The sequence below is a fragment of the Propithecus coquereli genome, unplaced genomic scaffold (assembly GCF_000956105.1).
Source record: "Propithecus coquereli isolate 6110/MARCELLA unplaced genomic scaffold, Pcoq_1.0 Scaffold32, whole genome shotgun sequence".
NCBI lineage: Eukaryota > Metazoa > Chordata > Mammalia > Primates > Indriidae > Propithecus > Propithecus coquereli.
The window spans coordinates 8,504,207-8,531,264 of NW_012148841.1; the positions used below are offsets into that span (position 1 = coordinate 8,504,207).

General features: G+C 40.8%; 1 protein-coding gene across 1 annotated transcript in view; it reads right to left on the reverse strand.

Moving 5' to 3' along the window:
* Nucleotides 1–27,058, reverse strand: part of LAMB1 (laminin, beta 1) — a 68,802-nt gene that overhangs the window by 1,832 nt on the left and 39,912 nt on the right. Inside the window, exons 21-31 of the mRNA XM_012650327.1 lie at nucleotides 26,169–26,393; nucleotides 24,933–25,147; nucleotides 24,139–24,235; nucleotides 13,408–13,777; nucleotides 10,790–10,974; nucleotides 9,277–9,518; nucleotides 6,416–6,619; nucleotides 5,549–5,693; nucleotides 3,555–3,762; nucleotides 3,216–3,357; nucleotides 271–447 (exon numbers count right to left, since the gene is read on the reverse strand). Coding sequence (XP_012505781.1) covers nucleotides 271–447; nucleotides 3,216–3,357; nucleotides 3,555–3,762; nucleotides 5,549–5,693; nucleotides 6,416–6,619; nucleotides 9,277–9,518; nucleotides 10,790–10,974; nucleotides 13,408–13,777; nucleotides 24,139–24,235; nucleotides 24,933–25,147; nucleotides 26,169–26,393 — 2,210 coding nt within the window. The remainder of the gene's footprint in view (nucleotides 1–270; nucleotides 448–3,215; nucleotides 3,358–3,554; nucleotides 3,763–5,548; nucleotides 5,694–6,415; nucleotides 6,620–9,276; nucleotides 9,519–10,789; nucleotides 10,975–13,407; nucleotides 13,778–24,138; nucleotides 24,236–24,932; nucleotides 25,148–26,168; nucleotides 26,394–27,058) is intronic.

A 27,058-nucleotide genomic window follows, 5' to 3' on the forward strand; every position in this document is an offset into this window, starting at 1 on the left:
ACTTCTACTCCTAAGTTAAATTAATTTCATCCTTCTAAACTCTTATCCAAGTTAGATTTGAGGGTCTAGGTCATACTTACTGGACACTTCTATATCCACTCCCATCCCTTTCCATCTGTATCTTATTTTAAGAGAGATTATTTGGGATGAATGAATGAATGAATATCCCTATTTGGTCCATGTCCCTTATCATGATTCTAAGGAAGGCAAGGAGGAGACTGGTTGCTCCTTTATCAACATAGCTCTTAAAAGTTACAAAGATTTGCTTACCTGCTTAACATCTTCTGCACTTTGTTTGACAGCATATACTACTTTTTCAATATATTCTGCCTCCCCAGAGTTCTGGGCAGCCTTCCGCTTAAGTTCCTCCACATTCCTCTCTAGCTCACTGATGCGCTGGGAGGCGTTGAACAAATTTTCCTCAGAAGCTGCTGTTTCAGACTCAATCTAAAAGTATGTCAATCATCCAGCAAGCCATTAGTTTAAGAAATGGTAGAAATTACTATGAGTACAAGTTTGGAGGAAGATTTTAAAGTGTGCTGTGCCATTTTGCTCTAGAACAAAAAAAGCAATTACTAAAATGAAAATATTTCAACAAGACTTAGACAAAGTGCCTAACTTTAGTCTATGCTACATCTCATCTATTCACTTTATTCTCTTGGTACTGATGATAATCTAAGGCTAAGACTGTTGTAAAATTTTCCTCTATTGACGGTAAAAACCACCTCCAGTCAGCTTGATGTGTTGAGAAAACATTTTAAGGACACCTGCAAACTTTGGCTAAAGACCATTCACAATAAGCAGCTGTGGGAAGTTACAACTTCCAGTCACCGTTTTAGTTTTTCCTAGCAATTCTATACGTTAAACTAGTAGTGGAGGTTTTTAGCTAATTACTTGAGGACTTGGAGACTAAGAATGTTCTTTGAAACTCCGAAAAGTTTCTATAGAATCGCGAAGGTGACAGGGTCTGGGCAAGTTACAACTGGAAGCTATAAATACTCATTTAGGGAAAAAAAAATCATTTGGTCAACTGATGAGGATCCACATTTGATCTCTTTTCAAAGTAGAATCAATAAACATTGACTTTTAAAAGCTAGCCAAAGTAAACAGGCCCATGACAGGAGAACCAATTTCACTGAGCACTCAATTTTTCTTTAAAATGATCAAGAATAAATCTATTCCACAGAATCAACTCTGAATAACAATACTGTTATATATAATGAAATGAATGGGTCAGTATAGACATACGCTAAAATTTGTAAATATTTCAAAACTAATGACCACAAAGTTTATCCATTAACTTAGAATATAAGTTCTTAGAGTAATTATAATTCTTAGATGATGTTATTTTAAGAGGAATGAATTTTTTCCTAAGAGCTTTCAAGACCATAGTTTAGTTAGAGGTTCTCTTTGTTCCTTATTGTACTAACCTAAAACATTTCCTGCCCACCAGGGTCTCTGAGTAACAAAACCACTATATTAACTGGCATCATCAAGCTAAATATCTCACCTATAACTTACCATTTTCCAATTTGTTTTTCAAAATAATTTTTTTTTAAGAGATAGTGTCTTGCTGTGTTGCCAGGTTGGAACACAGTGGTTCTTCACAGGCAGGATCATAGCTCACTATAGCCTCGAACTCCTGGGCTCAAGCAATTCTCCTACCTCAGCTTCCCAAATACACTACCACGCCTGGCTTTCAAAACAGTAATTTTTTAAAGTCACTGAAAGTTCACTAAAATGGTAACAGCATATTGAGAAATTTGAAGAACTTGGAGATAGAAAAATCAAAATATTTGAAGAGTTATAGTCTGGTGAGAAAACATAATTTTTCTAAATTTGAACAAGTAGCCTGAAGGGCCTTATAGATGCTCAAAATTTAAGGAGGAAAAACAGTTTAAGAACTGTCCAGCTTCATTTCACTGAGAACAGTGAAACAGGGAAAGACAGGTTTGTATCAACTAATGGCAGGAAAAGCATGTTCAAAAACCATCTCCCACGTTTTAAACATAAGGAGGGTTGGTCTGAGAAGGCTGACAATACTGGGTACAGGGAACATCTAATTTCAAAGTATATCTGAGAATATGTATAGGGATTGGATGAGTCAATTTTCTTCATTTTAAAAAAAATATTCATTTTTTGTGAGAGTCTTGCTCTGTTGCCCAGGCTAGAGTGCCATGGCGTCAGCCTAGCTCACAGCAACCTCAAACTCTTGGGCTCAAGCGATCCTCCTCCCTCAGCCTCCCAAGTAGCTGGGACTACAGGTATACACTACCACATCCAGCTAATTTTTTTCTATCCTTAGCAGAGACGGGGGCTCGCTCTTGATTTCAAACTCCTGACCTCAAGCGTGATCCTCCCGCCTCTTGGCCTCCTAAAATGCTAGGATTACAGGCGTGAGCCACTGTGCCTGGTCCTTTTCATTTTTTTTTTTTTTTTAAGCAAACCTTCCTAAAATTGGAAGGAAAAAAATTACTTAAAGAACTGGTTTTTGAGAAATGAAAGAAAAACAATTATGTTTGCATACTTCTTTAAGAGGATTTTTAGAATAAAGAACTAAATCCCTGTGAAAAATTCTTTTCTTAATGTGTACCTTTAATATCTGGTAGTCTCTAAGTATTTTGCTTATAAAAAAACATTAAGTTCACATGCATTCTGAATAAAACAGGTTATCCTAGCTATAGGCTATTAGGTTCCTCTAGAATTGGGCATTGGAAGCAGACTCATTGTTCTCCAGTGGTTTTTAAAATGACTGTATAGTAAAATTTTTGCGAATGATCATCAAAATCTTGAGACACTGGTCTTAACCATGTAAGTTGGTTTTGGGCTGCTTTATAACATCAGGACAGTTTTTTAAAACCTAATTTAGAAATCATCATTGTACTTCGTACTACTCAACAGGAGTTTATCTTTCTTAGACTTTTTTGTGGGGAGAACATGAGAGGGGACTTATTGGTCTAGTGTCTTCATATCTTGAAATATGAAGAACGTATCTTGAAAACATATCTCCAATTCATTTTTAGCATCTGTGCTTAGGGAGTAGTTTAGATTTATTTAAATTAAAGGAATCCTTTAATGTTGAGTTGTAAGAATTTTTGTTCATAGATAACTATCACATGCACTTTTCGGATTAAAAAAAAGTAAATATGGGTATATGGGTAAATATGGGTATTTTGTCCTACATGTAATACCATATAGTAACAGTTATATCTTACTGAAGTTAGCAGGTTCTGGGTTCCTTGGATGTCTTCATCTGCTTGTTTGATTGCCTTCTCTGCTGCAATCTGAGCCTTTTCTGCTTCTTCCAGAGCTTCCTTTACCATGTCTGCAGTGACTTTAACATCTGTTGCACTTTTGCTGAGTAAAAGAATGAGAAAATATGTTGTCTGTGAATATGAAAAAAATTCTCTCTCAGAAAAGAACACTTCTTTTAAAGAATGGTCTGGAGAGACTCATACAGGTCATTGTTAGAAATTCCGTCGGTTAAAGAAATACTTTTTTACTTCATACTAGATACATAAAATAAACCCCTTAGATGTCATGTCATTAGATACCTGGCTCTTTTAGCTTCTTCTAACAACATCTCAGCTCTAGCAATGTCAGCAGCACTTTGCTGTAGAATAACCTCTACTTGAGAAAGACTTTCAACACGTTCACGTATATCTTCTGTCAAGTTCTGCAACTGCTGTGGGGTGCTAGGCATTTCCATTTTCAGTACTTCGTTAGCAACTGCTTCAATGCTGTCCAAATCAGCACTGTCTTCTGTGAAAAGCAAAGATGTCCCCGTAAAGGTGAAAGATCATAGGTGGTTCCCTCATTCAGTCACTTACTAGTCATCTGCTACATCTACTACTAGTTGGTGGGGTTACACCAAGAGATACCTACTTCCTGTTTAAGAGTTTATAATCCATTTAGGTGAGGAGATGAGACCTACACACACAAAAAAGCAACTGCAGACAGTGAGTACTACTAGCATTTGTTTTAGGCTGTAGTAATGGGGAAGACTTCATGAAATATGAGGAACTGATCAGGTTTTGAAGGGTAGTAGGATTTGAAAGAAGAAAGGACATTTCTGGATGGAGCGACAGTAAGGACAGAACATGTTATGTCAAAGTCTAGCAGAGTGAATAGTTCAGATTGTGGAAAACCAGAGAGGCCAGGGTTTATGGCCTTTGAGGGACTCAAAGGCCATAAAATCTTTTAATTAAGGTTGGAAGAACAGCTAGGATACTATTGTAAACGCAGATACAGAAAGCTGATATTCCTTATAAATTATCTAGATTCAGGAAATTATCAACGAAGACAAGGAGTTTCAAATGTCCAGTATGGAAGGTGGTTAAAAAAAATGACAGGATAAACTTCACATATGTCAGATCCTCATTCATTTTCAAGCTATGTTTGTATGTGTTTTAAACTGTCAACGAACATAAAAATGGACCCCAAAGGATTTATTCATAGGAAAATATATGCTTGAATGTTGGCTTCCACAGGATATTCCCTAAGATATCCTTAGTAAATACTGTTGACTCCTTATCAGCCATTTTCCCTCTTTCCTTGCCTATAGAATACTGATTTTTTTTTCCAGGCACCTGCCTCTTCTAAGGTCAGGTAAAAGAACAACTCAGCATTAAATCCTGATTAGTCTGCCAATTACTGTACTCACATTCCATTTTCCAGTGATATTTATGCATGAGCATGTGACTTATTTCTGGCTAATGAGATTTATGGGGATGACTGCTTAAAGGCTTCTGGGGAAGGTTTCCTCTCTTTTAAAAAGATACAGCAGAGGAAGAGGTGGTTTCTTCTTCCATTAATATTATTTTGTCTTTATGTGAAGTCTAGAATTTGGCAGCCACCTTTTAACCATGAGAAGCTGTCTTGAGAACAAAGCTGATTATGCTTAAGATGGCAGAGTAGAAAGATGAAGAGTACATGAGTCCCAGACCCGTGAAGCTATCATACTACTAGACTTCATATTATGTGAGACAACAAATATCCTTTTTGATTGTTTCACTTGACAGTTTTCTGTAACTTACAGCCAAAATCATCTTTACTGATAACATTCGAGAAAGTTGAGGAGCACTTGTGATCTGGACCACAAATTCTAGAGATTTTCTTTTTCTCTACAAAACACTTAAGGTACAGAGCTATTTAACTATGGGTATAATATCATCTAAATAATAGAATTATGAAGCTTTGGGGGCAATGCCAAAGTAACAAACTCTACTTCTTTAAGATTCTAATGACATTACATGTAACTGCAAACAAATTACAAATTCAATTCTCACAGTAAATGACTTCTTGATTGGTTACTTTGGTACCCCATCAGGTGTGTGTTATTTGCATAACATTGGAGGAGGTTATTTAATACACATACATAAGCTTCGAGAAACAGAAACATTTCTTAACATGGACGTTTTTCTTATTTGGAAACGTCAATACCCTATCAGAAATTGATTTTATCTAAACTGCAGATTTGAGTTATGGCCTCTCAAACAGAGAATCTTGCAGAAATAGCGTCTAAAAGTAAAATGAAAACATTTCTTACGGGTCAGAAAGTTTCTGATTTGCTTGATGAGATTCCTCAGATCCTCATTGCTCTTATCCACTTTTTCTTTGGTAGCATTTGTTCTCAACAGAACTTCTTGAGCATTCTGTTTTGCCTCATCTGCCCTCAGTTTTGCTTCAGAGACCTAAATAGTAAGAATAAATGACCTGTGGAACACTTTCACTGTTTCTAAAGCAAACCAGAATATTAGAAATGGCCCAAAAATTGATGTTGGAAAAACTATGCATTTGGAACCATGGTTCTGGGAAACCACTTTCTCCCATTCAACAACATATTGCTTGTATTGTATTCCCAAACAGACTCAAAGTATTCAGTATATAGATTCCTATACTGTATTCTTATACAGATGGGACTGGCAGTTAAAAATTTTTCAAGTTTCTAACTCCTCTAAAACATTTGGTGGCCTATAAAATATTCCCTCTTTTTTTGAGGTGCCCACATAAATACTTAAGTGTGTGTCACTTTAGAAGAGTAAATGCTTGATTGCTTAGTATAGAATATTTGTATTGCAGCTAGATGTGTTTATAATCCTAGACTCATTAGTAACTTGGTTATCTCAAATTATTATCAGTCTAAGATTTGAACTTTTTGCTCTAAAGCATATGTGTATTCTCCTGTCACTGGAAAAGAAAGCAAATTCTTTTATCTATGAAGAAAATCTCATCTCTTTCTTTGACCTCACAGAAACATGAAGTTTCATAGTTGATAGTTCATATTTGATCATTGAAATGCCTTTTTCATTTTGGTCAGCATTTAGAATTGACTTCTCCCTCTCAGGTCCTCCAGTCTACAACTGAAAACAAGCAAACAAATGTGAAAAAAAACTGTGGCCATCCACTGAATTACCATCTTGGAGAGCTGTTCCACTTCAGCCAGGGCACTCAGGACATCTTGGTCAAAGTCCATGGCTTTCTGCCAGGCACTGTGTGCAACAGTTACCAGACCACTGCAGCCAGGCCCCCCACACTTCTTCTGTCCTTCGTCAGTTCTGCAGTTTGGGCCGCCACATTCAGTCTCAGAACAGGAGGCCCCTGGAGGCGTTCCACAGGTCTGCAACAAGCCAAGGATCAGGCATAATGGTTCAGATAGTGAGTCTGCTGCAGCATAACAGCTGTGCAGGGCCTGGGTGGCCCTAGAGAAGTGTAGGTGGTCCTCAGCAAGGGTGCGTGAAAACAGCATTCAGGAGACAGAACGGAGAGAGTTTCAAAGAGTTTCAGAATAAGCTAACCTGCTTATTTCCAAGGAAACCATTAAAGTTTATAACTGCTCACCAATACCTTCTGTCTAAATGAATTAAAATACAATATGGGCTCTGTCCAGCGTACAAACCTTATATGCTATATCAAGTTGAATTCTGCCAATGTGAGGGCCAAAGAATGTTTCCATTTTTTCCTAATCAGTTGGAGTGAAAAAAAATAGGCACGGCAAACCTTCTTTGGGCCCAGTACCACGTTAATTGCTCTGGTAAAGACGGTGACATAAAAGGCATATTATTTAACCTTTTAGTAACTTCATATCTAGTTTGGAAGACAAAATCACTCCACATAAAATAGACAATAGTTCAGATGCTCTAAGTATGAAGGAAAGTAGAAAAAGGAGAGACGCAGAGGAATGCAGTAGTCGTAGCTGGGAAGGGATTTGTTGGCTGGTGGGATTTGAGCAGGGGAAGTGGGAAAACATTCCATATGTTAAAGAAAACAGTATGAACACAGGTGGATGTAGCTTTTCCAAATTACCACCCCCACCATCAGACATGCATAGAATTCTCCTTTCTTAACCTACCAGAACTTCTCAAAGATTACTGCTTCGTCATGGCACACAAATGCAAATTGAGAAATTACAAGTGTGCTATATGATGGAAAAGGCCAAACAGGAAGAAACTGTATTTACAGCAGTTCTTTTATGGAAGATGTTCATACTGAAGAGGCAAAGATTTACTGCAATGAAAAGCAGTTAACAGAATATTCCCACATAGGACAAGGAAAGTATCGTTTTTAAGAAGTAAAAACAAGGTAGTTTTACAATCAACTTTTTAGCCTAATAATTTTAAGATAATTATAATCCCATTACATTTCAAATTATAATTTTAAAAAATCCTTTAGCGTGTCTGGTTTACAGTATATGTCAAGTTTATTCTGCATGTTAGAGAAGAATGTGAGTCTTAATCAAGAAGAGAAATGTAAAAGCTCAGGGATGCTTTCTAAAAACAATCTGACAGCACACTAGAAGATCTGTTTTGTTTCTGCAGACAGGGCAGACATGAAAAAAACAGTATGGCTCTAAGCTAAACATCCACGAAGATGAAGAACTGTAAGTACTTGAAAAAAACACAAAGGACAAAAATCTGTCTCTACACAAAGAAATGGCAGAACGGAATCTATGGAGAGAGTTCTTGTAGGATAATTAACAAAGACAAAAACACAATAAGAGAAGTGAAGAGGCTGCCTAATTCCTAGGTGGTGTACCACTGGTAGGGAAGCAGCCACAGAGATGGGCACACACATGTAAGGCCAGAACCCCTGCCCACCTGCCATCCACTCCTAAGATGCCTCCCGTTGCAAAGCAGAAGTCCTCTAGTGTGCTTAGCTGCTTCTCATTGTAGTTCATGGAGATTTTATTTGTGATAACTGTTTTTTTATTAAAATTTGTAAGGAAGAAATCAATACTGAAACGAAAGATTGAGAGAATTGGCATTTCATGCCCACATATAACAACTCTGTCTACTGGTGGGTGCAATTTACACATTGCTCTAGGCCTTCATTTTCTTTTGTAATAAATGGTGACAGGAGATCTGCTTACTCCCCATTCTCACTAGATGCTGTAAAGTTTCATAAGACAATGAATATAAAACCTTGCAGACATCAATAAAATTGGTGACAACCTAACACAGTGTGTTTCTGTCTATTTCAGAGAAAGCGAGGGTGAGGGCTGGGGGAGTCTCACTCAGAAAGGCTGTAATGAAGTCTGAACTACACAGTCTCTTAGCCTAGAAACAGAGGAACAGTAAAAGAGGGAAGGTGCTAAGACAATGCAAGTCTTAGTCTATAAACAATACCCTCCAAGTTCTCTCAGATAGGTATCCTTCCATGAAAAACAGTAAGGAAGCAGGGGGAAGAAACAGGCTCAGTTTGGCTTTTTTTGGCCACCTGCCTGATTTTCATTAAACTCACAATTTCATTTGGCTCCAGAGTTACTTTTTAAAAGCTTCTAGGAAATGGATCTACTTTCTAGGCTGGTTCAGGGTTAATCTTCACCAGGTAAAGTTACTAGAACAAAGGAACATTTCATCTGACATCCATGGAAAAAAAAATTGTTTTACTCTCTTTAATTTTTTTAGGAAGTCCCTTCTAGAATGATTCTGAATTCTTCCTCTGAGATAGATTTTGCACTTTAAATCAGAAAAAAAATGTCCCATGTCCACAGTTGTATAAAAAGGGTCAAGATGCAATAACATGTCACTGAGTTGATACAACTGAATAGGAAAGTAGTCATGATTCTTTGGTTGTGTAGCACAAACAGCTGGAAGGGGAAAGACTGGAAACCCACATGCTTTTAATCTTGGCTTGGTCATGGATACCCCATACCTTGGCCCAGAGACCTGAACCTGGGAGTTTCATTCCTGCTGATTCATTTGCAAATTGAACAATATTAAAGACAAAGTAGGGTGTTTTTTTCCCAGAAAGTGAGGCCAAACTCCTAAACCTTACCATTTCGGCAGCAGCTGAAAGGTCCAGGCTTTGTAGTTTGCCTGCCAGTTCATCAAGAAGGCGCGCCTGTTCCTCTTGTTTTTCCCTGAATTGGGACTCTCGCTCCAACATCAAGTCTTCTACTCTGTCTCTAGTGAGAACTGACTGCTCCACAGTGCTGTTGGGTTCTGTGGTGGAGGCATTAACCCTCTCCTCTGCCTCAAGAGACATCTGGAAATACTTGGTAATGCTATCCAAGGCACCTAGAGCAGGAAATGAAATTGCCCACGGTTAATCTCATTGTACCAGATTTCCTCACGAAGCAATGTCCATATTTGGTGTATTCTGGCCCCAAATTTACTGTAAAATTCAAGAAAGAAAATATTTATGAAGAAGTATAGTTTTCTTCTCATGACCAATGAATATATTTTGTCCCATTAGCACCTAGTCTAACTCTGGAGGATGCCAAACACCTGGGTGAAAAATGAAAAATTAAGTCAATCATGTAGATGCTTTTTCTATGCATAAGCAAACATCCAGTTCTTTTTAAACAGCTGATGTCAAGCAGCCTGTAGATTATATGCCCAGATGATTTTTCCCCTTTTCTCAGGCATTTATGCAGATCCACTCAATGAGTAGTACAGTCAGCCTTCTGTATACGTGGGCTCCACATCCATGGATTCAACCAACCGTGGATAGGAAAAAAAAAAAAAAAAAAAAAAAAAATTGGATGGTCGTGTCTTTACGGAACATATACAGACTTGTCATTATTCCCTAAAAAATATACTATTTTACGTAGCATTTACATTGTATTAGGTATTATAAGTAATCTAGAGATGATTTAAAAGTATATGGAGGATGTGCCCAGGTTATATGCAAACACTACACTATTTTTTATAAGGAACTTGAGCATTTGTGGATTTTGGTATCCGTGGTGGGTCCTAGAACCAATCCCCCATGGAGAATGAGGGACAACTGTATTATTCAAAAACAGTGTGACATGTTTTGGCTTTAGAAACTTAGTGGGAAAAAAAGCAGTCATGCATAAACAGGATAGATAGTGTGATCTAACATATTTCTACTTTCTTTTGCTTTGGGCAGAGGGTCCTATATAGCCTACAATGTTAATAAGTGAAGGATTTGCAAAAGTTATTTCCAGACTAAGCAACATTCTTGAATGTAAAAGGATTTGCTGAAGTATCAACTTAATAACTTAACTATTTCTTTCCAAGAAAAGGCCAGGGAGTTAGTTAAACCACTAACTGGAAAAATCAGGAAATGGATACTGTTCTAATACAACTACTGCCACTCACTCTGTAGGACCTTTGCTGTGTCTCTTAGTTTCTCTGTGCCCCAAGTCACACATTTGTAAAATGGGGAACTTTAATCCTCATTTGTGCCAGAGACTCAATGAGCAAAAGTTTTAAAATTATTAGAAAGCACTTAATTTTTTTCTGAAAGTGCTGTATTAAAAGGTTAGACAGATGGTTAAGTCCACTGTCCAGGACTGAGTATTTGCACAAAAAATGCTCACCCCGAATATCTGAGTTTTTGATAAATTCCAATTGTTCAGCAAGTTCTTTCACAGTGTTGTCCAGGCTTTCTGCTTCTGTCTGTAGAGAATCCAGTTCTTTGGCTGTGCTGTTGCTTTGGGAAGCTGTGTCAGATAATTTCACTTCTACTTCAGCCATCTTTTCTGTAACATCTTTGGTTAGTTTCCTGTAAAGAGAAAGGTAAGCTTACCTATGTAAAATAAACCAAAGGGGAATTTTAAAGTTTCATTTTTATATTTCTGCTAATACTGTATCTATTAGTACTCTGTAATTTCAAACCAATTCAGTTATTTGTAACAATCCATCTCTTTCTAAGTTTTATTCTCCTTGTCATAAAAGATTATATTAAATCTAACAATTTTTCTTTTTTCAAAGATTTTGAAGTAAAAGACAAAAGTACCACTTGGCTGTGTTGTAGAAGATAGGACATTTGAGGGATTCCAAATCTCTGCTGTAATATGAACATAGGTCAGAGTGTGGAGTTCCAGCTCCATGCACAAGCAGCTTCAAGCCCTTACAATTGTGAAAACCCAAAAGATGTAATTGACTCCAGTGTAGAATTATGCCTCGCAGCCACCCACCAAAAATGTTCTCTGAGCCTCAGGGGTCTCCTTCAAGATGGAACATGCAGAGAGGAAGCCCTATAGCCCACTACGAAGACAACAGGAGCCACCCAAATCACCTTTTCTTGTGCTCCCCTCTTAAGCAAGGTTCCACCAAAGGAGCCTCCTCCTTCCACCAATAAACAACCCTTTTGTTGTTTATAAGAAAGGAGGTAGTACCTACTGAGAATGAGATATGAGAAACATTTAGCTTTTACAATATTTCATTTGAAATCTAAACTCAACTGCATTTTGTTCCGTACCTTCAAATCTCCAAATCATAACCCAACTCAATGAAGAAGTACTTAAAGGGGTCATTTGATTTGGTAGATTAAATTATATTTTATAAACCCAATGACTTTTTTCCTGAGGATGATATAGTTTCTTTTTTTCAGTGCTTTGCTTTTATTAATCAGTTGATTCACAGGTTTTTGATTCTTCTCAGGTTTCATAAAATGTTACAATTTTTAAAACAGTCAAATCTAACATTTTTTTAAAAAATAAGGCCACTTTGGTTCCTTAAACATGCGTCCTCTCAGTATTTTGAAAAGATTAACGAAACTAGTTTTCCTGAATTTATTACAATCTATTCAGTTAAATGGATAGGGTAGAAACAGAGCTGTTTCAGGAATGTAATCTCTCCTCTGGCAGGCTCTCAAAGGACACCAGATTTTTTCCTTCTCCCAGAGGTGCATGAGACCCAGCCAAGAATGGTTTTCTAAATGGGCTTGCACTCACACCATGGCCTTCCAAAACTTGTGACTGCTGCACATTAGGAGGCTTAGTCTTTTTAATGAGGTAAAATGCTTCATTACATGCGTTGACATTTCCTAACATCCTGGTTAACCACATGGTCTTGGGCATAAAACCTGAGGCTTGAAATCAAGGGACCAGTTACTTTAAATTTAGAAGTTCTAGGAAAGACCTGCAAGTCACTTGAGCTAATGTCAGCTGTTCTGCTTCTCATGTATTCATGAGATGAAAAGTCCTGCCTTCTTAAAGATGCTGATTAAAGTCCCATCACTACAAAAAATGTTACTGTAATTTCATAGTGTGTACAGGATTTAGCTGGGAAGCACTCCCCTCGCTCAGGCCTAGATGGTGAGTCTGTAATAAAAAACCATCTGGGGAAACAAATGCTTCATACCCTTTCCTGTTTTGTTCTTCAGCTCTTAGGTCTTACTGTGCTGTTTGGGGGTCCTTTTTTTTCATAGGTATGTTTGGGGGCAGGAGAGATGAGGCTGGGAAAAGGGCAGAAAAATGATCCCTGAGAAGTTCTGCATAACTCGGCTCAATTCTCTTGGCTTCTACTGACAAAATAAACACTCTCCAATCAGAGCGATGATTACCCAGAGAATGGCTAGGGTGAAGATTTTTCACTATAGAGAAGTTGTTATGATTAGATGAATGAAGTACCAGTCTGGAGGACCAATGGCCGAGCAGTGGAAATAACTTGAAATAAGCATTCTTACTTGTGATAGTGGAATTTATCCAGTTGTAGCAAAACTCACAATAACAATTTATGTGTGTATATATACATATAAAATCTTTTTCACAATCATTTCATAGATCAATCCTTTTGTTACTCTGCAAGATATTCTCCTTCCCTACCTCTATAGGAGAGAAAACAGAGGCTCAGGAATTGAGTCATCCAAGTTCACAAGCCCAGCACAGAGCAGAGCTGAGACTCAATTATGGATTTTTGTCTTCCAAGTCCAGCATTCCTCCCACTTTACTGCCTTAGAGCATCATTTGTAAAGAGGAGCACTGACTGTAACACTCACACATTCTATACTGCAGAATTCTGGTCCCCACTGATGTGCCGACACTCACTTTCCCAAATGCCCAGAGTCAAGATGCTGGAAAATAAATGGCCCAGAATCTGTTTTCACTCACAGGACTACCCAAACCTTCTGATGGGAGCACCATGCCAGGAAACTATTCATAAAGTTGAAAAAAATATTGTGAGTTGTTACTCCAGCTCATTAACTACTTACTCTGCTTCCTCAAAGAGATTCCCAATGTTTTTCAGTGGCTCTGCTGCTGGGCTCTGTGCCAGGACGTCTTTTATCTCCCTGACTTTCTTCTCTACCGAGTCCATGGTCTCTCGGTAAGGTCCGATCACACCACTGATCTTCAAGGCCTTGGCTTTCTCCAGGAATTTGTGGGTCCTGTTGGTCAACTCAGCAATGATCACATCCCAGAGAGCAAAGCACTGGTGGCAGGGTGTGCAGTCAGGGAAGACCCCCGAGTACCCTCGCGTGCACTTGTCACAGCGTGGACCCTCGACACCCTCCACGCAGACACACTGGCCTGTGGACTGGTCACACTGTGGCGTCTCAATGCCCCTGGGGTCGCAGTCGCAGGCTAGAAGGGAACAGAAATGCAAGCTGATCTACTTGATCATGAACCTCAGTGACGAGATTTGGCATTTAGAAACCTCATTTGCTGTTAAAATAGGAAGGTGTCAACCATCAATGACACTTTACCAGCAGCTCCTGTAGAGACTGTAGCAGCTTCTTCCAGCGTATGTGTGACCTCAACTCTTACTAACCCCTTCTTAATCATAATAATTTAAAAATTCACAGCTAACACGAATACTTACCATGTGACAGGCATTGTAGAAATGTTTTACATACATCATCTCATTTAATCCTCACAATGACCCTATGGGATAGTTGAGGCATAGAGAGATAGTGTAATATGCGCTAAGTCTCACAGCAAGGAAAAGGCCAAGCCAGGATTCAGATTCAGCACTTTCCACCCCCAGAGTCTGTGCTCTTAACCTCGGTCCTGCCTCTGCCTCCCCTTTACTCTGACTTCCCCACAGACCATGTCAGCACAGACAATTCAGGTTACATCCTGATGACATGGGCCATCTGGCACAAGATACACCATAAATGAGCAGCTCCTAACGTAACTGATCCCATCTCATCACTAAGGGAACAGGGCGAATACTTGGTGAAACACAATAAACTTGATCAAAAGAAAACTAAATCCAAAAGAAGTTACAGGAATTCTAAGTATCCAGTTGAAAGCTTTCAACTAAGTATAATCTCATCTGTGGGTGTCTGCCATTGTGGTAATCACTCCCAGCACTACAGTCCCAGGCTCATAAAATGTCAGAAGGGATCTTGGGAGCCATTCAGTCTTCACCTCTCTTGGGCCCACAGGGTTGACATCTTATGCAGAGCCAAATGGCACAGGGTAAAAGTCAGTGTTCTTGGCCAACAGCTGTGGCTGAGATAACTTATCACAATGTCTGTGCTGTTGACCCTGGCCTAGAGTCCTAAGTCTCAGGTGACCAAATCACTTTTATATCAACACCTGACCTTTCACAGTATTTGTATAGTGTTTGAATAACAAAAGGCCTGTACACACATCTTATCGCTGGCCTTACATCCATTCTGGGAAAAGGTGGGGATAAATAAATTAAAATCTTACTTCCCTAACTAGATTGTGTACTCTGGGCAGGGACGCGTCTTAAGCCATTTTTCCTATCTCAGCATGGGGCACAGGGTTAACTTGCAGTTGGAGTTCTACAGTTTGCCAAAAGAGGCCCTAACCTCATTTCAGTATAGGCATATTACATACCTGTATAAAAGAAAATAGTCCTCCTAAAATGCAATGTCCACTGTGGCAAAGCAGAACAGATTCATAATCTCGGATACCTTTATAAAATCTTCCTGGGACAATAGCTGTGATTTGCCTCTGAAAGACTTTCTAATGGAACATCTTCCAGAACTAGTTATACTGATAGTCCAGAGAACTGCTCACGACACCTCCATCCTCAACACAGAGAGATGTGTTTGTGGCCCGACCCTCACAACACCCTATCTTGTATTGCTGTTTATCTTTTGATTACCTTTGTTGGCCAACTACATTCCAAGTTCTCGAGTGGCAAGTCTGAGGACAGCATCGTGGTTAAAAGCGCAAGCTGTGGACTGAGGTTGTAAATCCTGCCTTCCCCACAGACCAGCTGTGTGACCCTGGGCAATTAGGAAACCAAGGCATGGCTTCCACATTTGTAAAAGGGGGTATTGATTATACCTACGTCGTAAGATTGCTTTCAGGATAAAATAATAATTATAAATTGCTTAAAAGAACATCTGCTCTATAGCAAGCATTTAATAAATGGTTTTTATTACCGCTTTCTATGTCTCTACAAGTATCTGGTGGCCTCCAGCCCAGAGTGTTGCTTGATCACATTTCCACTGGATAAAGGGGGGGAAAAAGTGCATGTTTATGTATTTGCCAAAATATCATTATTCAAAAATTTGAAGTTTAGAATATTTCATTGCTCAACCTTTAGGATTTTATTTTATTTTATTTTTTTTTTGAGACAGAGTCTCACTCTTTTTGCCCGGGCTAGAGTGAGTGCCATGGCGTCAGCCTAGCTCACAGCAACCTCAAACTCCTGGGCTCAAGCAATCCTACTCCCTCAGCCTCCCGAGTAGCTGGGACTACAGGCATGAGCCACCATGCCCGGCTAATTTTTTGTATATATATTTTTAGTTGGCCGATTAATTTCTTTCTAATTTTAGTAGAGGTGGGGTCTCGCTCTTGCTCAGGCTGGTCTCGAACTCCTGAGCTCAAACAATCCGCCCACCTCGGCCTCCCAGAGAGCTAGGATTACAGGCGTGAGCCACCGCGCCCGGCCTAGGATTTTAAAACATAATAATTTCCTTGGTACCTGGGGTTTTCAAAACTAATCCTTAGGATTTCAAAACTATAACTTGGGTGTTTTTTTTCTCTCAACATTATTTCTTTCTAGGCACTTTAGGTATGTTTCATTTTTCCTGTGTTTCGGGGAACATTCTCATACTAAATCAGGAAGCAGCTTAGGCAAATTGTGGATAACTTTAACTGTGATCCATAGATCATTAGTTCTATGACATGTTCCTTGAAAAAAGGGACCTATGATTAAGGTTAACTTGGGGAATTCTATATCCCCCTCTTGAAGATTAAAAACAAATATCAGGGCCCAGCACAGTGGGTCACCCCTGTAATCCTAGCACTCTGGGAGGCTAAGGTGGGAGGATTGCTTGAGCTCAGGAATTCGAGACCAGCCTGAGCAAGAACGAGGCCCCATCTCTACTAAAGATAGAAAAATTAGCCGGGTGTCGTGGCATGCGCCTATAGTCCCAGCTAGTCAGGAGACTGAGGCAGGAGGATTGCTTTAGCCCAGGAATTTGAGGTTGCAGTGAGCTACAATGATGCCAGGGCAACAGAGTGAGATTCTGTCTCAAAACAAAACAAACCCCCCCCCTCCCCAAATATTAGCATATTAAAGACTCAGGAGTTCTGCGGGGGAAGGGGGGAAAACCTTGTTTCACATTGTTTTTACCAGTTGTATCCCAAACTCATTTCACCATGGGATCTTTTCTTAGTGGAATACCTGGTAACACCCCAGAGAAATGATGAGAAAGGCTTGGGAAAACCATTACTTTCATCAATTTCTGAGGTCAGAACAGGAAGAATTAGATAATGCTGTACCTGAAAAGTTTATGTTGTTTAGATTTGGGGAATAGATTTCTGTATCACTTAGTAAAGTTCAGTCATCTTCCAGAAAGCTAAATGTTACCTGGGCCCTAAACTCTCAAACTTGGGTGTGCATCACCGTCACCTAGAGGGCTCATGAAACACCACTGCTGGTTCCACTCTTCCACCCCCAGATTCTGATTCAGTAGGTCTGAGTGGGGCCAAGAGAATTTGCATTTCTAACAAGTTCCTGGGAGATGCTGACATTCAGGGTTACCAGACCCCATTTTGAGGAATATTGACTAAGTTATTTTCCCAGATGTTTCTGCCTTCCTTTCGCATGTTAGAGTGTGTGCGTGAGTGTCAGTGAGAGAGAGAGAGACGAGAGTGAGCACACTTGCATCTTCGAAGGGTTGGAGCTGGGGCAGAATCATGACTTTGGAAATTTACCAATGTAGGCTGATGCACAAACCTAAGGACCTATGTAATAGAGGAAGAAATGATGCCATTTGTAATAAACGAGATTACTTTGTCTGCTCCTGCCCTGCAGGCTCCAGCCAGCGGTCAGAGTGGACAGCCTATGGGGCCTCTCAGAAGGTGGCACAATAAACCACCTTTGGGGGCCGACTTACCCTGTATCCTTCTTAGGCTTAAGACAGCTGAGGCAGACGCTGCACATGCTTTTGGTTTGCTTAGAAAATCATTTCTTTCCCATAGGTATTAAAAAGATACACTTCAGTTCAGTACTAAATAGGTTTTGACTGGATTCATGCTTGGGGGCAAGAGATGTATCCATAAACATTTTAATTTCACTGACAGATACTTTTTATTTCATCCTCAAGGCATGTCTTGCTCTCATTCTGTCACAGGCATCTTTGAGGGGAAAACACCAGCCCGACACTGTAGCACTTAAAAGGCAGACAAGGCTTCCCTCCTTATCTGGCCAAGGGAGTGTAGTCTGGGCAAGAACTCTAACTTCAGCTCTCTAGAAGACAACAGCCAGTTCAGCTGAACTGACCAACATTCCTTTCCCCCAACTGAAAAGTGAATTGTCAAATTTCACAGATGACTGGATTGCAGTTTTATCACTGAAAAAGTCAGTCCTGAATTCTCTCTGGAAAGGCACCAAATGACTATTTTAAAATGTATCAGGTTTTCATTTCAAACTGAGGCTGAGAACTGCTAAAACTCCTATGGATGTGTTCTTCCTTCCTTGCCTACTGAATTTCCAGAATTGCTTCTCTTAGGGTCACCTGGGAGGCAAGTACCAGAAGGCCCACTTTTACAACCTTATAAAATAAATGATAAAAAGATCCCCAAAGAATATTTTCAGTGAAACTCCAACACTCACATGGCTGAAGCAGAAAGGTCAGTTCACACTGGACACTTTAAAACTTCATGGACACTAACAGTATGTAGGGGATTCTCCAATCAACTCTCACACACACCAGCATCTAAAAAACTACAAACCAACTATGCACACTGTAGCTGACAAGGTCCAGTGGGGTTTCTCCTCTCTTATGTGAAAGGGGTCAGAGTCCAAGTGACCTGGGGCATGGTGTTGCTTGAAGAAATGGGATTATATGGCAGAGAATCAAAAACTTTCTCTTGGAAAGGAGAGTGCATATATAGCAAAAGTTGTCTGATCTTTAAGATGAACAAATCATGAAGATGAAGAATAGCATTTTAAAAATGAGACAAGCATTTTAATGAGCCATAAGAATTCTATTTTCATCTATAAATATATTCTCTGTTCTGTGGCCGATAAGTTCCCTCTATTTTTACTAAGTTTTATCCTTTAAAACATGATTACTAAGAGGTAGATAAATAAAGGATATTACACCAATTTAAAAGCTATTGAGGCCCAGAGGAAAATCTTAGCAGGTCAATGCCAGAATGGAGAACAGTCTATGCACCTATTTATCAGACCTAACTTTCCTGGTTGGTTTATATCCTTCCCTCTCCTCCTCCACACTTCCTCTGCCTATTGAACCAAGTCTACCCTCAATGGCCTGCCATTTAGGCTTTGCACAATTTGGTGAAACCAAATCTCCCCAAGACTCTCCAGCTAAGACTGTTTTCTTGAGGGTACCTCCCATAGCTTTGCTGCTACATGCTATTCTTACCGTCCTTTAATGAGGACAATAATTTCTTCTCTAAATACCAGCTGTCAGTGAGGACCCAGCATGCCTGTGGAATGAGCAGGGACACTGGGCCACACTGGCCTGGTTTCAGAGCCCAGCTCTTCCTCACTCGAGGTGTATCTTTGGGCAAGTCACTTAACCTGAGTCTGAGATGTGTCAACTGTGAAATGGAGATATTTACCCCCATAGGCTGTTTGCTCCAAGGAGAAAATTAAGAATATGTATACAACATGCCAGAAAGTGATTCTCTGTAAATGGCCACTAGATCTAACCTTTTCCATGAAATCTTCCCTAATGACTCCAGCTCCTACTCATCTTGCCTTCTCTGACAACCAAAAAGGTCTGCACCATTTGTTTCCTGCTCTCTGCTCTTCTGTTACTTCAAGTACTCCATTTCCCCAGGTAGCTGAATGAGAGGCACCCGCAGGCTACCAGTCCTTCTCCACCATGTTTACTCCCCACTGTGCACCACTGGTCGCTCAATGCTGGGTTGATTTATCCACCTTGCCCTTGGAAACATAAGTGTGCTTTGGGTTAGAGAAAGTGGTGCATCCTAAGAATAATCAGGTAACAGGGTTCTCTTCTGCCACATACTTTGCCTCAAAGCAATACAGGACTCCAGGATTTGCTGCAGTGCCAAAAGGTTAACTGATACTTTACCTAGGCACTTCTGTTGTATCAAAAGGAAGGGAAATTTAAATACGTTTTCTCTCTTACGTGTGACTTCCTTTTTTCTGACATTCTCTCCTATCCCTTCCCTTTTTCAGCCTCAGTAATATAACTTTAATTTTGGAATGAAAGTTGGAGGAGGAATATGATTTTACCTGCAGAAATGAGCTGCCTGTCTAGCCCAGGGGTCGCAAACTTTTTATGTAAAGGTTCAAATAGTAAATATCTAGGCTTTGCGGGCCATCTGTCTCTATCGTGATTACCTGACTCTGGCACTGCAGCACAAAAGTACCCATGGATAGTACATAAACAAGTGAATACAAAACTTTATTTACTAACTTGGGCAGGGGCTGGATTTGGACCCCTGCCTATAGTTTACCCACATCTGGTGTAGCCTGTCACTTCGGGGGACACAGATTCTGTTACTGGGATTACATAAGACAAGACTTCTCTCTACTAACAACAGTATTTATGGTTCTTAAAGAATCAAAGTCTGATTTCCTGAGTCACAGAGGACATAAAGAATAAGGTTGGTAATTGTGAAAGAAATCCCAACCTGAGAAAAGAATACAGGCGTTCTAAAGGTTAATGTGTGGGCAAGGGAGTGTGTTGTGTTCTTCTACAAAGGCACATAAAATGAGAAACAAGCATGATGGGGAAATGGCCACTACCCAGAGCCTCTCATCTGTGCCCACTTTTCTAAACCCAGTTTGCCTGGGTTTAGAGACACTAGCCTTTTCCAAAAGAGCCAGAGGCCTCAAATGGAAATTTACCCTCCCTTTGCTATCTATGAATCAACAGAAAGATTCCTTATGTGACCTTTTGACTCCTCGGGGGCACAATGCAGAGCTCCAGGCTGTTTTCTTCAGCACGTTTGGCAGTGGGTGGATGAGATTCTCTCTCCACCCCAGCACAGTGGTGGGCTTGTTCAGACTTGGCAGGATCGGCCAACAGCCCCAACCCGCCTGGACAATGGGAACATTCAACCATCTGTAAGTTGGAGGCTCAACTCATTTGTCTTTTGCATAACTACATTTTTTTTCCATAAGGAGAACACTTAGCTATGACCCAAGTATTTCTATAAGCATATTGTTAGCTAGATGGCACAAGAAAAATTTGCGCCCTTCTCACAAACCGTTTCAACTGAAAACATATTTGGCAATTAGTTACATAATTGGAGAAAAGAATTTATGTTCTTTTCCCATAGTTCCACCTAATTTTGGATGATACCTCTCCTGTCCCTACTGATCTGTGGACCCGGTCCCTTCAAGTTCTCATCCTCCTGTTTCCATTTGCAAATGTGTTCCAGAACGCACAGAACCCTGAGCCTGGTCTGCCTCCGCATCTGTTCCTGCCCTGACAGACCACACTGGTCCTGCTCCAACTGCTACCCTGCATGCACAAGGCCCTGTGGCTGGTGATGGGAATCCCACATTGGTAACACAAATCATTCTCACTCTCTCCGGGTGCTTGGTGGGTAACAAGTCTCCTCCACCGAGTGCCAGCAGCCCAAGCACTCTCTGAGAGCCGGCCTTAAGCACTGTGGGACGTTCATCATGCTTGGCTCCAAGTGCCTATAGCAACTGCCTCACCATGGTAATGACCCAAAATTCTCCCCTCCCCCTAAATTTCCAAATGTTCCTACCCCAGCTCAGCCACTACGGGCACAAAGGAGAGATGGTGCAGACCTTAACACACTGTAAAAGACGCACCAACATTTTATAACTTGGCGTTGCCAGAGTTAGCAACAAGGTCAGATACCTTCACCCTGGATCTTAACATTTTGAGGAAAGGGACTTTTTAGTCCCCATTAAAAAAGCCTCAAGATGAGGTTGGAGAGATGACATAATTTAGTAGGAAAGCAAAGGGAGAATGGAACCCCTAGATCTAGAACCTGACGGTATCTCTCAAAGTATTTTCCCTTGAGTCCACATCCTTGGAGAAGCTTATGATATCTCCAGAGGGCTTGAAATCAACTTTTTCTTGCTGGGGGTGGACTGAATGGATGTGAAGACTCAGGTTATAATATTAGGGTCACAAATACGGAAAGATCTGAACGAGATTAAGTTAAAAAAACAAATTCTGCATGTATTTCAAAATATATAGAGAAATTGATATGGATAATGAATACCTATAAATGCACAGAAAGATGACTGAGAACAATCAGACCCAAACAAGTAAAGAGGAGTGTGCTGGGTGGGGGAAGGTAAGCAGGACTTTGTTGTCTTCTAACACAGAAGTACATACACTTGAAGTGAATGCAGGCAGCCTGGCCCCAGGACCTGTGCTCTTTGCTATGGGTTCTCTTCAGTTACCTGCATCCCTGCTGCCCTGGAGCTACTGGGACTGCCAGCCCAACGGGTAACCCACAAAGCCAGACGATCTTTGTAGCTCCTCCATTAACTAAAATTCTGTGATTATCTTAAAGAGAAAAAGGAAATGCCAAAGGGAAAAGCAGAAAGGAATATACATGTAGGGTTTCAATGCATTATCCTTATAAAAACCACATTTCCTTGCAGAATGCTTTATTTTCATTTTGTATTGCTTGTTTGCTTTTCCTGATTATCAGTTTCTTACGTAATGAGCTGACCTTTCTTCTGGATAAAATGAACCAAAAAGTTGGCGAACACCGATGCCGTGAATCTAGCACTCTTCGCAAAGTTTCTAAAACAGGATCTAACTTTTGCCCTAAACAAGTTGACACGGTTCCCATAAGCCACAGTTTCGCTGGCAGATTTAGAGGCAAAAGTTTAAAGGAAAGATAAAAGGGTAAGGAGTAAAGTTCTGAGCGCTACATGAACAATTCTCTGATTGACTCTGACTCCGGGTAGCAGGCTTTTCTTGCTCACAAAGCAAGATGGAGCAAAAGGTCAGAAAGCTTTGGCAGAGAAAGCTATTTTGCCAATGACACATGCTGATAGAATCAGGGTATACGCAATGATAGAGCCATTATCTGGAGAAAGATCGAGCCCTCGGGGCATTACAAGATTGAGGAATTTAACAGAATAGTGATTACAGCCCTGGAAAAGCCTGATTTCAAGCAGGGTGTTGCTTTCAGGAGACATATTGGAGCGCCCTGTCCACGGGATGTCACTACCTTCTGATGGAAGTGAGAATGTCAGATCTTAGTAAGAACTGACATCTGGACTGGAGAATGATGGATGAAAAAGTTCTTGTTTATTTACACAGCAAACATCATCCCTTCTGTGTAACAAAGTTCAATCTAATCTAAGGTTGTCCACACAAACCCTTCTGGCTAAACTTCAATTTAAAAAACAAATTATATGCAATCTGCTCTGGTTTTGTCCATTGAAGTTTTTCTGCTGCTAAGGAACGGATGAGTTTACACTCTAAAGGAAAACATAATTTTTAGATTTCTAACCTTCTACAGGAGATACTGAATGAATTGCTAACTTGAAGATCTGTATTATTTCTTGCTGTAGTTTTATCCAAAACAGAAAAAGGTCATTTTTAAAATTTAAAGTCCAAGAAGGACACATTTCAGATGTGCGATAAAGAAAATATACCAAAAAGCATATAAGATACTACAGAAAGTATCCATCCATAGTTATAAATTAAAAAAAGAGAAGAAAATCAAGTGGGAAAGAATAGGAACACAGTTGAAACAGCCTATTGAATCTCTTCTGTAAATGCTTTAAGATCTGAAGAATAATTTGCCAGATCAAAAAAAATGCAACAGCACAGAAATTAAGCAATCCTTATGATTCACATGATTTTAACAAACTTTTATGCTTAAGAAAATGTCTTTTCCTTCACAGTCCTATTTTTTTAATTATCATAAGCCTAAGAAACAATCTGGGTTTTATTCACAGTTAACAGACTTGGAGCTCCTACCACACACAGGCTCACAACACAACGTGTACAACATTGCCCTCCGGTTCTCACTGGTGAGGACGTTGTCTTACTGCACATACGCCAAGAGTTTAACTGTCAGCAGAGTCTACTTGATCCACTGAATCAAATGATCTTACTAGAATAACCATTTGTCTCTGCATGTGCACCATCAGGGAAGCTGGCCACAAAATACTGTTCAGAGGGGGGAAAAATTACTTTGCACAAATACTCGGTTCATATGGTCCCATTTTAGTTAAAAGCATTAACAAAAAGCAGCCCTATACGTGTCTGTCGCACGCGCGTGTGTGTACACACATGTGCACACGCAAACAGCCGTAACCCTGGGGTGTGGGGCCAGAAGGGTGAGCACGTCCACTCTTACTACCTATACTTATCTGCAGGGCCAGCTTTGTTATATATATTTTTAAACGATCAGCCTTAATTTCTTTTGTAGTTAAACATAGCGTTTTTTAATAGACAAACTAATTTGCACTGCACTTTAGCGTTCACAGAAGACCCTTACAGCCCCCCGCCCCCTCCACCCTGACCAAATGCCAATACAAGAGTGCCCGGGCTCACCTCGGCACTCCACGTCGGGGTCTCCCCAGAAGAGCTCCTGGCACTCGCTGCAGGTGCGGCCTCCAAACCCAGGCATGCACTGGCACTGCCCCGTGAACTGTGGCCAGAACACAGACCTCGGTCACGCGGGCTTCAGGGCACTTCGGGGTTGTCGTTTTCCCCCTAGCTGCCAATTAGTAGTAGGACTGCACTGTTTGCCTCAGAAGCTGCACGTGCTGACTAGGAAAAGGGACTCTCGCTCTGATCTTAGGTGCTGCGAGCACCGCGCTGGCATCTCCTAACTGCTCTTCTGCAGCAGGGTCTGGGAAGGTTCACAGCGCTTTACGCTTTATTTGCATGTTTTCTTCCTTTTATCCTCACAGATCAATAACAATCCTAGGCCACACGTGACTCACCTGACTTAGGGACTATGTCATTCTTAGCATGTGTCAGGAAACAACGGCAGTGTTTACAATGCTGGGTATGGCTATTTGGTACCTTTCAAGCTGAGTGGCTAAGAAAATGTCTGATTCGGCAGCCAGGTACTGAAGAGAAGTGGCTCACCCTTGTCTGTTCTTACGCGAGTCTGCATCCACAGCCGGGGTTCAGCACTGAAATGCTGTGGATGCGTCAGGTGGGGACTTCACTGTTATGTTGTCCCGGTGGGGGGGGAGGATAAATGAGGGCTGATATCCAGCCCCTGCTGCTTGCCAAGCTGTGTGTCTCGGTGCCTTGCTATAATTGGAGCAAGGCTGCCGAATAAGCTAGCTATCACCTGGGCTCATAAAGACATCACCTGGGCACCAACCCCTCACCTCATTACAAGAAGGCCCAAAGGAATGATCAGTGTTGCAGTTGCATGGGTCACACCCAGTGCCGCTGGCCAGCTGCCAGGTATTGGGCGCGCAGTGGTCACAATTCTGCCCAATCACGTTAGGAAGACACAAGCACTGCCCGGTAGCTTTGTCACACTGGCAGTCAGAGCTGTTGCAGTGCTCCTGCACGGTGCCCAGGTAATTGCAGACACACTCTGAAAAAGAACATCATTAACATCATTGCATTTACTTATTGTCACGTTCACAAATATACAGGCATGCAGAAATTAGCTAAGTCTAAAATGGCCAAGATTTTCCCTCTCCAGATCTCGACCCTGAAGTGCAAAAAAGTAAAGAGATGGAGGTGATTAAAATACAAATCTAAATTATTGTTCTTTAGAATTCCTTACGATGTCCTATACAGTTCTGACATTTCCCAGGCAGATATGCACAATGACACATTTTGCCTAAAAGCATGTTTAAAATATATAGATTTAACAAGATGCTGGTGAATCATTCTAAAATTGAAGACTCAACTGAAAATAATAAAAAATATGCCAATGAGAATTGAGATATCCAATAATTTCAAACTCTTGGCAGGGAACAGCAGTAATGAACATGTGGGACGTAACAGGTAGAAGCCCTTTAAGCTAGGAAGGCTTTGAGGAATCCGGTCCTGCTGGTCCTGACATTCCACACATGTTTGTATAAACAAAGCCAGAGGCCTGGGGGCTTTGCAGCTGCAGCAGGAGAAAATGCTGATCTCCTGATAAGAGAGAAGTAAAGAGGTCTAAAAGAGAGACCTTAGAGATGTTACTTCTTTCTTTTCCTTAATCTGGAAGGCTCTACTCCATCAATGCCATTGAAAAGGTGAGGCCCAGAGTGGGTATTTAGGATCTCCGGGTCCTATCTGACCAGCAAGTTCACCGGTCATAACATAACATCAGTATATCTACTGGATGGTGTTTACTGTGCTGACAGCTACATAGTTTTTCCTTTCAATTATCTCTCCCAAGCACTGAGCCACATCTTGAGACTTTTTAGTTCTGCTAGAAAATGAGGATGTAAAGGAAAAAAAATTCAGTCTCTCATATTTCTTTTGTTGAAAGTGTAATTTTACCCCTCTAAACAAGTGTTTTCCCAAGTGAAACGCTCGAAGAATAAAATCTTCAGCTATGGTCGAAGGTAGCAATCGCCCTAATCGGAGAAGGTGGGCAGGACGAACACGCATCTTACTTCGGCAGTCCTGCTGGAGGGCATCCCCGTAGTACCCAAATCGGCAGCGCTGGCAGCGTTCCCCTTCCGTGTGGTACAGGCACTTGAGGCACCTCCCGGTGTCCTTGTCACAGGCTTCCGGGTCTGTCGTGTCGATGTTGTGGTGGCACTGGCAAGGCTGGCACGACCCCCCGATGGCTGAGGGATTGCCAAAGAACCCTGCGGCGCAGGCGTCACATCTGGAGCCTATTGTCCGACAAAACCAAGCACAAGACTTTCAGCATGTTGAATGAAAGCTCACAGTCCACTGACATTCCGCCTAGAGTCTCCGCCGCGCTACTGACAGAGGCTGGGATGATCGCATCTGAAGGGGAAAGAACAGGCTTTGAGGTGTGAGGGGAAAGGAGTATTCTGTAGTCTCCAATACTGCCACAGCGGCCTTGGAGGCCACAGCGGAGCATGGACAGTTTCGATAAGGGCTCTAGCACGGGGGCTTTAGCTTCTGAGTACACAGGGGTGGAGCAGGTTGGGAGCTAAAGTAACAGTCAAACAAGGTAAGGCGTGGTTTGATGTTACCACAGTAACCCATACATCATATAAACTGAAAAATTACTGCTCCTTTGTGAGCAACCTGAAAAACAGAATCCTTAGTGATAACTTATTTCCCTAAGAAATCCTGAAATTACATGCAAAAAATATTTACTGAACTATGCATAAGTATAACTAGTATTTGTAACAGTGGCTTCAAGGAGGAAATGAAAGGGAGTTTATTTTCACAACTAGCTAAATTCACTGAGCCTTGACAGATCATGTGAGTACAATAAACAGTGAGGAATACATTCAGGTATCTAGTGGTTCCTCAGATGATAGTCTTTTCTTTCTTCTGCCCACCACTGGGCCACTAGACTGCT